At 45.2% G+C, this 17525-nt stretch overlaps 1 protein-coding gene across 1 annotated transcript in view; it reads right to left on the bottom strand.

The window, feature by feature from the left end:
• The window catches only part of SMARCAL1 (SNF2 related chromatin remodeling annealing helicase 1), a 48277-nt gene extending 35421 nt beyond the window's left edge, over positions 1 to 12856 (bottom strand). The window contains exons 1-5 of the mRNA XM_082466203.1: positions 12010 to 12856; positions 11380 to 11430; positions 7672 to 7914; positions 5265 to 5315; positions 539 to 725 (exon numbers count right to left, since the gene is read on the bottom strand). Of these exons, the coding sequence (XP_082322329.1) occupies positions 539 to 725; positions 5265 to 5315; positions 7672 to 7914; positions 11380 to 11430; positions 12010 to 12820 (1343 nt within the window). The 5' untranslated portion in view covers positions 12821 to 12856. The remainder of the gene's footprint in view (positions 1 to 538; positions 726 to 5264; positions 5316 to 7671; positions 7915 to 11379; positions 11431 to 12009) is intronic.
• Between the last annotated feature and the right edge of the window lie 4669 nt (positions 12857 to 17525).

Genomic DNA, 17525 nt, shown 5'->3' with positions numbered 1-17525 from the left:
CAGGACACAGTGACTGACCAGCTCAAGCGTCAGCACCAAATTTCAGATATTTCAGTGTGGGACCCACTAGAAAAGAGGTGCTTCCGCTGGGCTGCAGAACCGATGGGTGCAAAACGGAAGCCCCTGGCTGCCCCCGCTGCCACACTGGAGGAGCACCTGGCTGAGAACAAAGCAAACTAAGAAGAAAGCAGAGCTGAGAGGGGCACAGAGTCCTGATGAGCTCTTTAGAGACCCTGGGCTTTCTATTACACACAATGAGAAATCTCTTTTCCTACACTACTCTGAGTTGGGTTTCTGCACACTTGCAATACTAGTTAATTAGGAATGCAATTCCTAATTAACTTATGGAATTTGAAATCAGTGGTTACAATCAGGCTTTGGTGACAGCACACCTGGGCTGTTTAATGCTAATACCCAGAAGCTTCTAGACGGCTGTGAAAGAGGAGCATTCATGAAAGAGGGAGCATCTGAAGCCAGTCTGTGGTGAGCGATAAATCTGAGCAGGAGAGAGCAAGAGGAAGACAGATGAAGAACCTACTTGACTCCAACTCTCTGAAAGGGCAGCAGGCTAGACACGAGCTTGGAATCCACTCTGGACAGGTCTGCCTCGGGGATGTCTGCCACAGGACACAGAGACGTCTTCTGGAGCTGAGCGGCGAAAGCCAGGGTGAGAGTCTTGGGCAGAGGATCCAGCTGAACTTGTGGAAGGCAGCGCACCCTTTCCACTAGAAAGGAGAACAGAGGTGTGTGAATTAGAGTGTTAATGTCCAAGATTTCTGGGGGAAAAAGAAGGGGCTTTGAGATACAAAGTTCAATGGCTGGAATTCTGCTGCATGCCGTCTTCTCCGAAAAGTAACTGGAGAGAAAACTGGGTGCAGACAGATGCATGGCAGAGAACCAGTTTTCCCTCTCTATTCCTAGTGTCTGCAAACAAGAGGGCACTCAGTAATGCAAAATTGATCTTCACTACACTACACAAACACTGGAAAGAACTAAAGTGTTCTTGTGACCGATCTATTTTTAACCTCAAGTCATTTAAAAAATTATCTTAGTATTCCCATTCAATAAATAAGGACCCATATTCTTCAAAAATCAGCCCAGGAAAAGCAAAGTCTAAAATGAATAAATCTTGTCTTGTTTCCATTCTCCTTATGCTTTATTTTGGTTTCAGTGTTTGAGAAGATGGAGAACTTTAAGCTATATGCTGTCAACAGGCAAGGAAGCACTGTGGTCTATGCAGAGAAGCTGTTAGGTATTTCCAAGAAAGATCAGTAGGACAGTAGTGCTATTTACAAACAACAACAAAGGGCAGAGTCCATGCAAAGGCCACCAACGGACAACAATGCACGTGGCCCTGCACACTTTTGACCTTTTCCATGAGGGAATAAGCATCTCCTCTCGAGAGAGGTGAGTTTTACGGGTATTGGCAAGCTAAGGCCTGTGGGCAAATCAGTCTATTACCTGTTCTGGTAAATAAAGTTTCACTGGAACACAGTGGTGCCTATTTGTTTATGGACTGTCGTTTACTGCTTTCATGCCATAATGGTGGACCTGAGTCGCTGGGACAGAGAACGCATGGCCCACGAAGCCTAAAATGTTTATTACCTGGCCCTTTACAAAAAAAGTTTACCAACCCCTGCTAAGCTTAGAGTCTAAACTATTACTAAGGGTGGCCATGACTCTCCTTCAATTAAAGCTTATATTTAGGGGTCTTTACTTTCCTTCCACGTGTGCTGGTTCTAGACCCCAATATAATGGATGGGGAAATCTCTTCTAGTCAGAGTCTTTAACCCAGGTGGGAAAAATAAATGACCCCGGATCTACATGGAAATAAAAGAAAATCAATTTCACTGATTTTTCTTTTTGAAGGAATTTAGCTTCACCCGATTTTAAAATTAAGAGGAAAAAAAAGAAACCCTTTATTCAATAGAGAAACAGAAAAAGAAGAAAAAAACCAGAGATATAAATAAAACATAATTCTGGGGGGCGGGGGACAGCAGGAGAAGACAAGTTAAAAATTAAAAAGTTAGAGAAAAGAGGATAGACCTAGAAATCCCTGGGAGTAGAATTATCATTAAACTTCTAATCACAGCCTGCTGTCCTACAGTTGTAGCTTTCAAGATGTTCTTCCCTTTCAACATTTCCCTTGAAAAATCTAATTAGAAGAGTTAGGAGAGTGACCATTGTTTACAGATCCTTGATTGCTGTTTATCTTTTACCTTTTCGGGGCACCCTGAGATAGTCATAGCAACCCACCAAGGGGCTAACTGGGTTCTCCAGGAATCCAGGAGAAGGAATCAAATAGAGAACTTGTGTCTATTTCATCTCTACCCGATATTACTTGAAATTCTAAGGCTGTCAGTTCTCTATTCCATATGGTCACACGGTATTCCAAAAGTCTTCTGCCACAACCATCAATTGGCAATTGCAAATACTGATGTGAATATGGAGGGCTGAGCCATCTACTGCCACCTGAAATTGCCTTGCCTTTTCAGTATATTGGAATCCATCTCTCTCTTTCCCTAAATATAGGTATCAGTTATTTCTGGAAACAGTTTGCATGAATAGAATCACCATGATGAGAAATTAGGTAAGGTTGATGGCTTAATATAAAAGAGAGTGTCCATATTGATGCAGAAACACACTGCATGCTTCCAAATTAAATCTGAGCGTGCTGATTTCTGCACACTTCAGGAGACTGAGCACTCCACGTGCTTTCAGAACCCATTTTCATTTTAATCCTAGTGATCTTCGGCACTCAAGTACCTGATGAAAGCTAAGGAAGAGCTAACGATCCAGCTGCCGTGAAACACAGGGCTTTGTAAGCATTGCGTCCTTTCGGCCACTCAAGAGGAAAAAACACCCACTTTCTACTCTGTTTCCTATCGACTAGTATCTCCCCAAACCCCATGCTGCTGGTCCAGCCAACTGAGTGTGTTTCTGAGACAGCCTCCATTCGCTGTCAGCGACTCTCCGCTATCCCTTCCCTGTGCTGGAAGACGACAGGGACGTGCAGTCTGGCTTCATGAGTCACACAGAAGTGTTTCTGTACAACAGCTCTCCGGCAGAACGCTACCGGGCCACACAGCAGAGAGATGCTAACGTTTTCAAATAGCAGCTGACAAGATCACTGAGGGGGACGAAGAACCCTTCTGGACTGTGACAGGCGGGGGGAAACACAAGGCCTCATGCCAGTTTCACTGCGGGCGGGAGGAAGCAAGTCACTTAGGAAAGAGGGAGGAGGATCGCCCTGCGGCTGGCCGGACCTGGAGACCGCAGTCACCACATTAGCAGTGGGCACTCACACGCCCAGTTCTCACCGTCACTTCTCAGTTAGTTTCATGCGCACACGGTCACTGGCTCAGGTCAGTGATCTGATTTCACATGCGAGACCTAGGGGTGAGGTGCCAATTCCCCAGGTTTACAATCTGCTGACAGTGGAACCGGAAGTAAGCTGGGAACGGCAGTGTCCTGCAGTGCCTCATCACCTCGGCTTCTGACGTCACAGACCGGGGCCTCTAAGTTTCCTAGTGGGTCACATCACAAACTCAAAATGGCAATTCTAGTCAGACTTCACTGTGACCCTAACAAGGCTCCCGACAAGGAAAACAACTGTTTTCCTTCTCTGGGTCCAAATTTTTCCCAATCTATGAGATGGGGAGAATCAGTCTTATATTCTATGAACTCTTGACTCTAGAATTCTTAACTCCAGACCCATGGAATTATTAATATCAAAGGCAAAATCTTATGTGTGGCTGTTATGTGCATTTTTCTGGGTGAAGAATCCATTGTTTTCAGCAGATATTTCAAGGAATCTATGGCCCTCAAGACTTGCAACCATTATATAACGCTATGTAAGTTGCAAGTCATGGTTTTTCAACATTACATTCATCTGCTAGTGCTGTAAATATCCTGCTTTTTGTTGCTCCATAAAAGTCAAAGCCTTTATAGCTCACATATTTATATGTCTTTCTATGGTTGAAAGACAAAGGGGTGAGAGGGAAAAACTCACTCCTACCGCTCATCAAAAATTCAGCTTTGGCCAAATAATCTGCTCTAAATCACAAGTTCCAAATAGCAGCAGCCAAGGGGTCTCAGATCAACGTCAGCCATCCTTCCTGCTTCAGCTAGTGGTTGCTGATACTAAATAACTCATCATATTCAAACTTAACCTTGAGTTTGCAGCAAGTCTTTCCTCAAGGAATCAAAAGTTCTTCCCTAATATTTAATTTCTGTCAGTAGGGCAAATACGGATTAAACACCCTGTTTTTTACTGAAGGGACACATGGGACCCAGAATATCGAATTACCTACCTGACGTTGCATAGTAATTCACATGAGGAGGAGACAGAGGGAAGAGAGTCTCTTCCTTAAAGCCCTAGCCTGGTGGGCAAGACAGCCAATGATGTGGGTCCCCACTCCCAGCCCCACTGAGCTGGAGCACGTCTCTCCTGGCCGAACCCTGGTACCAGAAAGTTCTCAGGGGGTCAAGCAGGAGGAACCTCCATCGGGCCGGCTGCACACCCACTGCAGAATATCGACGGTCTGGAAGATGGGTAACAGACTGGTATTCCAGGACAGGCTGAGCTATGACCACACCCCGACCCCCTTTCTCTGGCATACTGGAATTCATTCACTGCCCCACCCAAGCAGAGCACAGAGAAGAAAACTGATAAGCCCTGGCTTCCCCTTCTTGTAGTTACATCTGTACACATGGCCCTTCCCTTGGTGAGACTCCAAAGCGCTTATTAAACGCTGATGCGCCCTGGCCTTGGCTTCTGCCCCTGGCAGAGCTCAGCCCTTGATAAAGCCTGTAACCACTAAGGCTCTCCAACTTTCACAGACCATCTGGTTCTAGAAGTAAGCTGAGAGAGCCTGTTCTTAGAGGGAATCTAAAGTAGCTTCCATCTAAGCTCAGCAATCCTAGCTTGCCTCTGATTCCCAAAATCCACAAACCCTCACTTCTAATACTTCTATGACGGGTGTGAGGTTTCACAGGCCTCAAGAATTTGACTAGTACCGCCTCACCCTGATGGAAGATGAGACCCTGCACTTGCTTGGGCTGCTGTAAAGCCGCCATCCCAGAGCACAGGGACACGGCTGCCCGAGACCAACTTCACCTTTACTAGTCCTGTACGCAAGCATGCGAAGTTATCGCAGTGGAGGGGAGGAAGGAGGTGATTCTTTCAAAATACGTTAAATTTAAGGCACATAATTAAGGCTTAACAACAGCATGATATAAAACAAGCAAGGTGGTCAACTCACTTAGTTTACTGTACTCTTCCAGGAGAAAGTTCCACTTCCTGGTCTTGACATCTGCAATGACAAGAAACAAATAGGCAAACATGACACCCTGCCCTCCTGCAATGTCACCACACTTACTCATTCATCCCCTGCTCTCACAAACCCCCAGGAACCTTGGGTGATGTGGCTGATCTTGTGCCCGGCACTGAGGACACAGAGATGGAGAGTACCAGTAATCGAGGCTTTCACAGAATTCAGGGAGGAAAGACAAGCAGACATGAAGATAGCACTGGGCTGTAAGCGTGGTGATAAAGGGAGCTATGGGGACACAGGACTGGGGACGGCCCAGCAAGTCAGAAACACCCTGAATCTCCAAGGTGGGGATGATACTGTAGCTTGCACTTATTCACTGCTTACCTTAAGCCAGGCACGGAGCCAAGAGACTCATATGCACCATCTCATCAGTTCCTCAATACGTTATAAGCTGGGCACCATTATCAGCTCCATTTTGTACATGGAAAACAAGCTACATGTGGTCAGTGTGGTCAAACAGTCTATGTTCAAATCCCCGGCCTGCCGCTTCCTGGACGTGTGACTTTGGGCAAGTTATGTAACTTCCCTGTGCCTCAGTTCCACATCTGAAAAAGGAGCATCCTACAGCCCCTGCCTCACAGGGTTCTTGTGAGGATTACATAAAATTTAAATGTAAAATGCTTATGAAAGAGTTTCTGGCAAACAACGCACTCAAAAAAGGGTAAACAATGCTAAATTATTATTATTATTCCACCTTCTGATTAGGACGGTGTAGCATAAACTACACATGATATTAACTAAGCAGGGTGAGCGTCTGGCTACCCAACATTGACTAATTACTTAGGTTTTCCTACCAATCAGCCTTCTGAGAAAATCAAGCAAGCTTCAACTCAGTTAAGTGCTTTCTGGGCAGCAAAAATGAATTCTTCTCTGTCTGGTCACTGAAGAAGCAAGGCAGTTAGGGAAAAGGCATCACGGACACTTTGAGTCCACTTGAGGAAAGCAGCAAGGTGGCCCAGGCGTAATCTGACAGAAAGACCAAAAGCAGAGCGACTACTTTTGATGTGGGAGTAGTGCAGGAGACCCTTTCTGACAAGAGCTTGATCCTGGCAGTGGCAGGGCAGCAAATGGGAAAGTCTGTGAATAATTGCTATGGCCACCCCCCCAAAAAAAAAAAGTCCAATAATGGTGTTTTAACGTCTAGGGGCCTGGGCAGGGTTGGGTGTGAATACTTTCACTGTTCTCATTCCTCCCCAAACAGCACAGCATGTCAGGAGTGTGATTTCAAAGGCCACAGGTCAGAAGACACAGGTCATCGCGACTTGCCTTTTGAGGGCCACCCCAAGCGGAAGCCGAACACCTGAGGGGCCAGGGGAGGCAATGCCCTCTGGACTGAGGCTGGGCCCTGCACATTGTGCCTAAGCCCTACTCACCAGCCTGCTCTCACCAGTCAAAACTCTCTCCATCTAAGGGATAAAAACGCAACAGCCAGCATCACCGGCTCCGGAAGGAACCCCCGACCTTGATGAAAGCTCACTGAGCAGGTCATTCCACAGAGGTTTGCTCCGTGATGCTGCCTGCACGTAATGTCTCAAAGGCAGGAGGTTTTAAAGGTTTGCTTTCTACTTGCCTAGGGAAATGCTAAAACCATTTCAAGAATGGGAATACAAATCCATAAAAGCCACACTGTTTTGTAAAACAACACGGCCCAAGCTAAGAAAGAAACCCAGGCGTTCAGAACTCTTCTGCTCTTTATTCTGATGCGGCAGCTTTTGAAGAACCTCACAAAAAATAAAGCAAAACTGCTTTGCTTTCGCTGGTGGTTTCCAATCCTGGCTGATTATGAGACTCAGCTGAAGATTTTTTTTTAAACGCCAATGCCCAGGCCCCACCTCAAGCCGATTACATCAGTAGCTCTGGGTGGGAACCAGGCACCGGCTTTCATTCTGGGGGTGGCGGTCGGCAATCTGTGATTTACCCACCCCTCCAGGTGGTTCGGAGCCATGCTCAAGTTTGAAAATCACTGGCTTAGTCTACCCAAAGGCATTTATTTTTATGGCAGGTGCCTATTTTTCAAGCTCTACTAAGGACAAAATAAAACTAAATGGGTTTAAGTGGCTGAAGCAGGAACTGACCTGCTTCTACCAAGAAGACAGTGCCCAGGTGACTGGGGAAGGAGTCTTCTCTTTGCGAGGCCTTTAAAGACAAAGCAGGCCCTGCTATGTGTTCAACAATCTGGAACAATTTAGGGAGCATCTTTCTACAGGAAGAGGAGGAGGTTAGAAAGGCTCTACCAAGAAAGTTATTTCTGAACATTTAAAGAGAGGAAAACACCCTAGTCTGAGATCACAGGCCACTCTGCATCCTGGAAATCAGGCAGAGGCCGACTACTTGCCATATTTTCTGGAATCCATCTGTTTAAACAGCGCAATCAGGTCTTCTGAATAGCTGATGTCTGCCTCAAAGCGGGCCCGGGAGATGAGTACGCACTGCCCTTTGACAAAGGCAAGGGACGGAGCTACAGGAAGGCAGGTCTGGGTTGCAATGCCGCCGCTGCTGGTAGAGGGTGACTCCACGTGGCCCTTGGCCCCTTCCAAAGGCTGCAGAGTGACAGCCTGGAGGTGCTGGGCTGCTTTCACTGCCGAAGAAGAAAAGGACAGAGGTGACAACCCAAGCGACTTTTTCGTGGCCCTGGCATGCTAAGGCAGGCACAGGAGGAGGGCAGGGGCAGGGTGAGGAGGAAGTTCACTGGGCAGGCAGGAGAGAAAAAGTGTAGTCAGATGCGGAAGGTGTGCAGGTGTGCTTTAATTGGAGCTTCAGGTATTTCAGGATTTCCTGAATGTAACTCTTCTATTCCTTAGGTTTCCTAATTTAAAAAACTTAGAATTCAGAAATGAACACGGGGGACAGGGATCTCACCAGGATGGGTAAACTTATCAGATAATTTCTGTGGCCATGTCCGAGAAGCCACTGAAGGAAGTCAACACACCAGAAGTCACCCCCTTAACCCTGTTCCCAGGTCACTGCTCTGTCCACCGCTGGGAGGACAAGGAAGGAGACACAGGATCATCAGGCCACAGATGTACAGTGCTGACCCTTATTTTCTCTATTACTGAGGCATTTTATAGATTAATAGATTTGACGACATAGAGCTAAACTGTCAAAAAACACAAACTGAAACGAAAGGCAAAAATAGTGAATAAAGATATTTGCAAGAAATATGAACAGAGCTCATACTTTAAAAAAAATACTGGGCTTCCCTGGTGGTGCAGTGGTTGAGAATCTGCCTGCCAATGCAGGGGACACAGGTTCGAGCCCTGGTCTGGGAAGATCCCACATGCCGCGGAGCAACTAGGCCCGTGAGCCACAACTACTGAGCCTGCGCGTCTGGAGCCTGTGCGTCTGGAGCCTGTGCTCCGCAACAAGAGAGGCCGCGATAGTGAGGGGCCCGCGCACCGCGATGAAGAGTGGCCCCCGCTCGCCGCAACTACAGAAAGCCCTCGCACAGAAACGGGGACCCAACACAGCCATAAATAAAAAAATAAATAAACGGAAAAAAAAATACTAAGACCACATAAGATAAGAAGTTAGGCAACCAATTCAAAAGGGGGAAAATGACTAACAGACATTTGGAGAAACGTGCAACTCCGCAAACAATCAGAGTAATAAAAAGCCATTTTTAACTTATCAAACTTGCAGGATTAGAAAAATAGATATCAGATAGGAATAAAACCTTTTGGAAAACAATTTGGCAATATACAGCAGAGCCCTAAAAAGTGATCATAATGACTCAACTTCTAGGAATCTATCTCAACTAACACAAGTTGAAAAAACAAAAATTTATAGACCAAGGTGTTCCTTACAGCTTTGATACTGGGGAAACTAGGAGCAAATTAATATTAAACAAAAAGAAAATGATTTACCCAGTATATGACATTCTTTTTTTTTTTTTTTTTTTGGTTGTGCCGTGCAGCATGTGGGATCTTAGTTCCCTGACAGGGATCGAACCCGTGCCCCGTGCACTGGAAGGCGGAGTCTTAACCACTGGACCACCAGGGAAGCCTCTATCACACATTCTTACAATGGAGAATGTTATATAGCCATTATAGCCATTAGTTTGTTTGTTTTTTGGAAGAAATTTTGGAAAAGACAAAAAACGTTATTAAGTATGAAATCATTTTTTTGGAGGTCAAAGTGGTTCAATAATGGACACGCACATTTTCATCACCCAGAATTAACTGTTTAACATGCATCATTAAAATAAAAGTGCTTTATGCAGGAACATTAAGTGAAAAAGGCAAGATACAGATTACATTACATATAGAAAACATTGTATATCTTAATGCATAGGGGAAAAAAGGCTGGAAGGAACAAAACTAAAATGCTGGCAGTGGTTAAGTGAGTGGGGACAGACGGGGGTGGGGGAGGATGGCTGGTTTCTCTTCTTTGCACATTGACATACTTTCCGCATGACCTACAGTGAGTGTGTGGTAGGGTTAAAAAGGCAAAATTCAGAGGTGGACCCAAACAAATAACAGAAAGACTGACAGTCTTCATATGTTGCATTAATAAAAAGTATAATCTACTAAGATGACACAGCAATCATCAACTATCCGAAAATTAAGAAACAAGGGTAAAGGCACAAATCCACAGTTGTTGGGAGAGTGTTCAAGGTATATCTTGGTAGAGAGCAGATTGAGTATGCAAAACATTGAGAAGGATACAGAGGAGCTCAACAATTCCTGATCAGCAAAATTCACCTGAAAGCTATAGACAGAATTTTGTGCCCAATGAACAGTTAAAAAAAAAAAAGTATGTGGAGCATTACCAAAAACCACCATACTGCACAGAAAACCTGAATGAATTTGCAAAAGCATTGGTCATCTGAGTCACCATGCCTTGTGGTCAGAGGACAGGAGTAAAAAGAGGACAAAACAAACAAAACAGAGACTTTTTAAACAGTCTCTGCAGGTTACTTTTGTATACATATATAAAAGTATAAGAAAAGCAAAAAAAAAAAAAAATTGACATGACATGAAAAGAATTTCATAACAGTGGAAATCACTGGTTTAACACGAACAATAACACAACACCAGGTATCAAGACCTACAATGTTAACCCAGAGCACTGGCTCTCCTCCCCCCAACACCTAATAAATGGATTAAAATAACGGGAAAAGCGAGCTCCCCCAGACCTAGTGTCAAACATTTCAAGAGGTAGAGGACAAGGAGAGAAACAGGAAGTTCTGCAGGGAGGGAGCTGTCCCATCACCCCCAGAAACTGTACTGGTGATGTCAGAGAATTCCACCTCGTGCCCCAAATCTGTGGAGGAGTAACCTCACCCTGCATCCTCTGCTTTTCCCTTTTTGAACTGGCTGGGGACAGAGAGGGCGTAGAAATGGCTGCTGGGAGGGAAGAGTAGAACGGGAGATGAAGACACTCAGGGCTGACTCTAACAGAGGTGCAGGCTTCAGGCACTAGGACAAGGTGACAAAAACCTTGGTGTAGGACAGTCAACAAAATCTCAGAAGACAGAGTGGTGCGCACGCAGGGGCCCTGACCACCACCAGACATGACACAGGCTGGAGCCAGCCTGGGCAACACCCCGCTCCCTGCACTCTCTGGTTTGTGTTGTCTGCTGAACGGTTACCGTTCCTGGGAGCAGGGCCGGCACAGCTGCCTGGCATGGCTGGAGCCTGCGGTCCAGTGGGAATATACACTCTGAAGTCAGGTGGCTTAGGTTTGAATCCCAGTTGTACAACCAATTGGCTGTGTGACCCTATGTTAGTTACAGAGCCTCTCTGGACCTCAGTTTTCCCATCTGTAAAATGGTTGTTATAAGGAACAAAAGAGGTAGCATAGATAAGGGGCTTAGAACAGCCAAGCATGTAGCAGGTTCTGTAAGTGCTAGCTTCTGTTAACATGACCGGTGCCCTCCTCCCAAGGACCTGCCTCATTAGGCTGACCACGGGGAGAAGGAAGAGGAGCCCTGGGATGGCGTCCCAAAAGCCATCTGAACCACAAGCCAGACTATATCTGCTCCTCGAGGAACTTTTCAATACCAGCATCCCCCTGCATGAGGGGGGACCACACACCTACTTACTTAGGGCACCGTAGTCGGTCATGCTGAAGTTCCACGTCTTGGTGGCAGGATCTGAAATGAAACAGAAGTACCTGGTTTGCCCACAGTAAGGTTGATGACTGCCGGTATGAGCTGTACTTGGACATTCAATAAGGGTCTGTTAAATGAACGAATGAATGCTAAGTTCAAAACAGTTGACTGAAAAGCCCCGACTGATGTACAAAATCCCCGTAGAGGACAAACAGCAAATATAAATGAGGATAATGCTTTGGCTCTGCCCTTCTGCAAGAAGCAACCTGAGCAAGCCACGTCACCTGGCTGAGCCAGTTCCATCGCCTTTAAAATGGAAATAACACCTACTTCTCACAAAAAACTGTTTTAGGCTTAAGTGCTACACTGCATACAAAGCACCCGGCAGCGGAACTATTCATCCATTCTCCATGTGGCCATTTGGCAGCCCCCAAGCATGGCAGGTGTTTGAAGGAACGTCTATTATAAAAGGAAACACGAGCTAAAACAGAACATTTTTAACAACTGGATGGACATAATGTGCCAATGCACTCTCTTCATATTTATGAGAAACTGTTAGATTTAAAGAGACTCTAGAAGTAGGAAAAAACATCTGAAAGAACTAGATGGAAGACTCATTACCGTAACGTCTGCTGGGCAGACTCTTGAACACTGCAATGAGCTCCTCGTTGTACCCAATCTTCACCTGGAAACGATCACCGATTTTTATGCATGTTCCCTGCTGGGAGCCTGCTGCCTTGTGGAGTGGGGTCCCTGATTTCTGTTGTAGTCTTTCTTCTGTCCTGGGCGTCACACTCCCTGAAACGTTCTGCCCAGAGGTGGAGGGTCTTGCCATCCTGGCCTCGAATTCAGGATCCCTGGGAGGCTGTCCACAGGCAGAAGCTGCTGTCTCCTGGAAATTCTTTGCTCTGGCCAAAGGCTCATGAGTTGTGTTAACAAAGGGTGTCGATTTGGTCGCGTGTGACGCCTGGATCTGACCTTGCCCTAACCCATAACCCCAGAGCTGTTCGCTGGAGACCGCTGGAGGACTGTTTGCCAAGGGAGGGGAGATCCCAGCGAGAGTCACTTGATTTGGTGGGCGGTGGCCCGGGCAGGCTGTGGGCATCTCTTCTTGCCTCTGCCATGTCCCCTTTGCCTGCTCTGAGGTGCTGAGTTGAAAACTGCGGGAATTTTGAGGTCTCTGATCACCATCAGATGAACTCCTGGGATTCTGTTGCTTGAAAACGACACCATGGCTCCCTGACTTAGAATGATCCTGGTGGAGGTGTCTGGAAGGGCCCTGCTTGGACTGGGAAGGTTTGGCAGCAATGTTGGAGCCCGAGACTGTGTTCTGATGCTGTTCTGCTAATAATTTCTCAGCTCTACGGGCCAGAGCCTTTTGCCGATTCTCTTCAATTTTTTTCCTCTGCTCCTCTGTAAGGGGCAAGGACATTTTAACAGGGAAATGTTCATGCAGGAATCTCAATCTTTAATCGGAAACTTGGCAAAAGCTGAGAAAGGAAAAACAATATTGAAATAAACATTAAATGTTATGTATTTGCTTACCTTGATTTTAACAAGCTTTTGTCCCAGGAAATGCACAAGGAGCCAAAGGATATATGAAAGTTTCTTTTATAATTAAACACATACCCACACAGATAGTAGGTAGCATATGCCAAAAACCATGACCCTGACAAAAAGTAAAAAGCAAGGTCGATCAAATCCAAAGGCAAAAAGGTATTTCAACTGCAATATTTTTCTCCCTCTCATCCACCAGCCAACATGAGTTATCAGATCCCAAAAAGTTATATAGTGCAACCTAAACCCATCAGATAATGAGAAGGGCGACGTTTCAAACTAGAAAGGATAATGGATTAGACTGACATAGACCGAAACAACCACATACCATGGCGTGACACTTGCTAAAACAGCCTCTTTCCAACCTGGAAGAAGGAAAAAAGCATTAGTATCACATACAATGTACACTAAATTCACCCCTCGAATACCATCGTTTTATCATTCCTGGCAAGTCCATCTGCAGGTGGTAAACCCACCACCATAGAGCAACGAGTGACTCTTCTGGAAAAATAAGGGAAAAAAAAAAAAGTAATACGCTCATTGTACAAATTCAGACGCTACATAAAGATGTAAAGAAAAGAGTAAAATTAATCTGTAATCTCAGTATCCATCAATAACCACTGTTCATAGTTTAGAGTTCAGTATAATTGATTTTTTTCTATCCATATCCATAGATACAGGTCATGTATAATATTTGGAAGACAGATGATTTATTACAAAATAGGATGATTATATATGTTCTGTTTTGTATCCCTATCCCGATTTTTTTTTTCCAATTAATTACGTAGGTTATTTTTCTATGAGCTGAGCCACTTTTATAATACTCTAGACCCAGGCGCTGGACACCAATTTCTCTGGCTTGATTCGAACTGAAGAGCCGCTACCCAATGTAACGCCACGTAATGTTTATAATGATGATAAGGTGGGGGGGCCTCTGAGAAGCTCCCCAGGGTAAAAAGGTTTCCTTCCTGCTGGGGCTCTCTTTGACAGGAACTCCAAACATCGATCCCTAGAGACCTTCCACTTCCTCCAACCACCAGCAGTTAAGAAGGGGTTAGGGAAAGGCATCGTTCCCGGGCTCGGCTGCAGTTCTCAGGCTCCCCGGGTAAAACACTCCTGCCTAACTTTCCAACCAGCGCTCTGCTGCACCCCCAAACTCTCCAGGTCCAAGGCCAGGTGCGCTGCCTCCACTAGCCAGGGGAGCCGACGCCATGGGATGAAGTCCCAGTGATCAGCCCCAAACCATAAGGCCATCCCACTACATGGACGCCCCTCTTCTTTGTGCTGAGACCTGTGTTCCACCCCATTTTGGGGGCGCGCTTCTCCCCGACCTGGCAGTATGGGAGCGCCACTCCCACCCCTATCATCTCCACTTGGATTCACCCTTTCCGTTGGCCCACTCCCTGCTCCAGGGTGGCATTTGGTCTCGTCCGCCACCGCTGCCTTTCTCCCAGCTTACCTTCTCACCCGGTGAGACCTAGAATGCGAGCCACATTCGCGCCCGACCCCGAACCCAGGCGCGTCTCCAGGGCCCTCCCGAGCCAGGTTACTCTTCCGGGTGGCCGGTTAGGCCCAGTTACTCGAGCGCTGCCAGTTCGCTCGCCTTATTTCAGCAGCCGGGCCTCAGAGGTAGTGCTGGTGGTGGGGTCGCTCCCCGAGGAACTACACTTCCCAGAGGGCAACGCGGCCCCAGTTACACTTTAAAAAGTGAAAGACCTCAGACGGAAGACCCGAGTAGTGCTGCAAGGCCTTCTGGGATTTGTAGTTTGAACTCGGAGCCTGGTGAGAACTAGGAGACGCAACGCTGTGGGCGGGGGTGAAATCGTGCACCCTGGGAATTGTAGTCCTCGAGTCCCTCAAAGGTTTCAGCAAGCACCGGATCGTGAAAGCCTAGGTCGTTGTTTCCAAAACTGGAGTCACGCTGTCAGGAGTTGTCGGAGGTTTTTGTTTTTTTGTTTTCCATGCTCTTCCTTATTTTTATTAGCACCCAGGAAGGAAGCAATATGAGCTGTGCAAAATGTACAACATCGTAGTAACACAGAGTTTGATTTGACAAGCCAAAGGTAACCTTGCAATTTAAGCACCACCTGCTGTTCCAACCCCGACCTGACCTTCTTGGATCAAAAGAGAATTAGCATTGTCGTCACTGTCATTGTTGTCATCATCACTGTCTTCATTAGTCATTGTGCTGAGCATTTAATGTGAATTATCTCATTTACTCCTTTTACAGATGGGTAAACTGAGCAGCTACTGGATAACTTTTTCAAAGCCTTATTAGCCTATTTGTGATTCTGACTCTGGAGCCCACACTTTTGAGAGAAAATTAGTAAGCTGACACTATCAGAGTCAGTTTACCCCATTTCTGAGCACCAACACCCTTTCCATTCCATAATCAACTCCACTATTAAATATTGGTGGTAAATATAATATTTCCCTGTCATCAGTATTCACATAAATGTTGCTATTCTATTTTCAAACATGGCTCATTTTAAAACAAAGAGGTAGATCTCTACTTAAGGATTTGGGAAAATGGCCAAGATTTTTGTTAAGAAAATCTTAAGTTAAGTTAAGAAAATCTCAAAAATCTTAATTTTTGTTAAGATCTTTGTTAAGAAAAACAAAGCACATCAATGTGTATAGTTTGATCCATTAAAAAAAAAAAATCCCTACCTATCAATGCATGTAAACTCATAGTTCAGGAACAGGGGAGGATGGGATACACTCCTCTCCTTTTTAATCTATATTTTTCTGAATTATTTGAATTTTCTTATAATAATCATATAGAACTTGTGTGACTTTTGAAACAGTAAATCGGGTTGTTTTTTTTTTTTAATTAATTAATTAATTAATTTTTATTTTTGGCTGTGTTGGGTCTTCTTTTCTGTACAAGGGCTTTCTCCAATTGCGGCAAGCAGGGGCCACTCTTCATCGCGGTGCGCGGGCCTCTCACTATCGCAGCCTCTCGTTGCGGAGCATAGGCTCCAGACGCGCAGGATCAGTAGTTGTGACTCACGGGCCCAGTTGCTCCACGGCATGTGGCATCTTCCCAGACCAGGGCTCGAACCCGTGTCCCCTGCATTGCCAGGCGGATTCTCAACCACTGCACCATCAGGGAAGCCCCGGGTTGGTTTTTTAAAGGACAAAAACATTGGCCTGGCTATAGGCCTTGAGTGAAGTTCAGCACTAGATAGTGTTCAAATCTCAGCTCCACCCCTTTTGTTGGCCACATCAACACATGACCATGCCTCTAAGTTCTCATCTGTAAAGTTAGGATGAGAAAACAGTACCACCTTGCTAAATCTCCTTGTGGTGAGGATCAAATTGAGAAAATACAGGAGAAGCACTTAGTGAACTGTGAAATCCCAGAACAGATGGGAGAGGGATGTTGCTCTTATTTGAGGTCGATCTTCTCAGGTCCTTCATTTCTCTGCACCCAGCAGCCATTTCCTACTCTATAGTGTGAACAGAAATGAATGAACATCTTTCCCTGCCCTTTCTGTTCCCCAGCCGACTCAGTTAATTTGCTAAGAAAGCTGGGTGCTGGGCACTTCACCCACGTCTGCCACCAATTCATACGACAGTCACTGCCCTTGGCTGTGCTCAGTTGGCTCGCCTGTAGCATGACATATTGCCATTTGATGTGTGGTAAGAAGGCATGTGGACCAGTGGAGCTTGGATTCTAGTATTCCTATGGACTCATGGGATCAAAATCCCAATTCGGGAAGTCTGCATTTGAACTAAAAGATGTGCTAACCTTTCTAGCTCAAACATTCAAAAATTCTAAGAACGGGAAATTAGAATTATACTCCAATAAAGATGTTAAAAAGAAAAAAGAATTCAGTTAAAAAACACCTTGTCTTCAGAAAGTAAACTAACCAAATACCACTCATTGTTCATATCTGCTTTGTCAACAGCACCGTTTATTGAGTACTGTTATATGCAAGGCTTTTTTGTTTAAATTTCTATACTTCGAAAGATCTTCAGGCAACTTATAGTAAAAATTCATTCATTGAGAAGGTTTAAAGTCCTGAAGGAAAGCGCCAGAGCCAAGGAATGCAGGGAGAGAAGAGGCTAGTTATAGCAGCTGAGCTCCAAATTAACTCAGGGCTTCCTGGCAGCTAAAGCAAAAAAGTGAAAACATCATGCAAGGCCTTCAAATAAACACCGCACAGCTGAAGCTCCCAAATGCAGGTCAGCTGGGCAGTGCCAACTGGTTTGAAGTGTCGCCTGATTGCCTTAGACGCACACAAACAACAGGACAATGTGATAGGCATCTTGTAAAGTTAATTTTTAAAAAGATTTATATAATTACGTACAATTACATTAAAATGACTTGAGAGTTCATCTAGTAGTTTTTTAAAGTTTAACTGACTTTTCTTTAGTAAAGTGATGAATGTCATAAATGCCTTTATTTACCAAAATTAAAAGTAGTTTTTCTTTCAAAAATATCCAATTATATTTAGTCTGTGAAATCCAAAAATCTGGCAGACACAATTGCAAGGGATTCCAAAGATGAATAAGATCCTATTCCTGTTCCTCCAAAAGATTACAGTATTTGGAGGATAGAAGACAAATAGCTA

Source organism: Balaenoptera physalus, assembly GCF_965194825.1.
Source record: "Balaenoptera physalus genome assembly, chromosome: 6".
Classification (NCBI taxonomy): Eukaryota; Metazoa; Chordata; class Mammalia; order Artiodactyla; family Balaenopteridae; genus Balaenoptera; species Balaenoptera physalus.
Note: the sequence above shows the minus strand (reverse complement) of the source record. Positions and strands in the feature narration are given on the sequence as shown.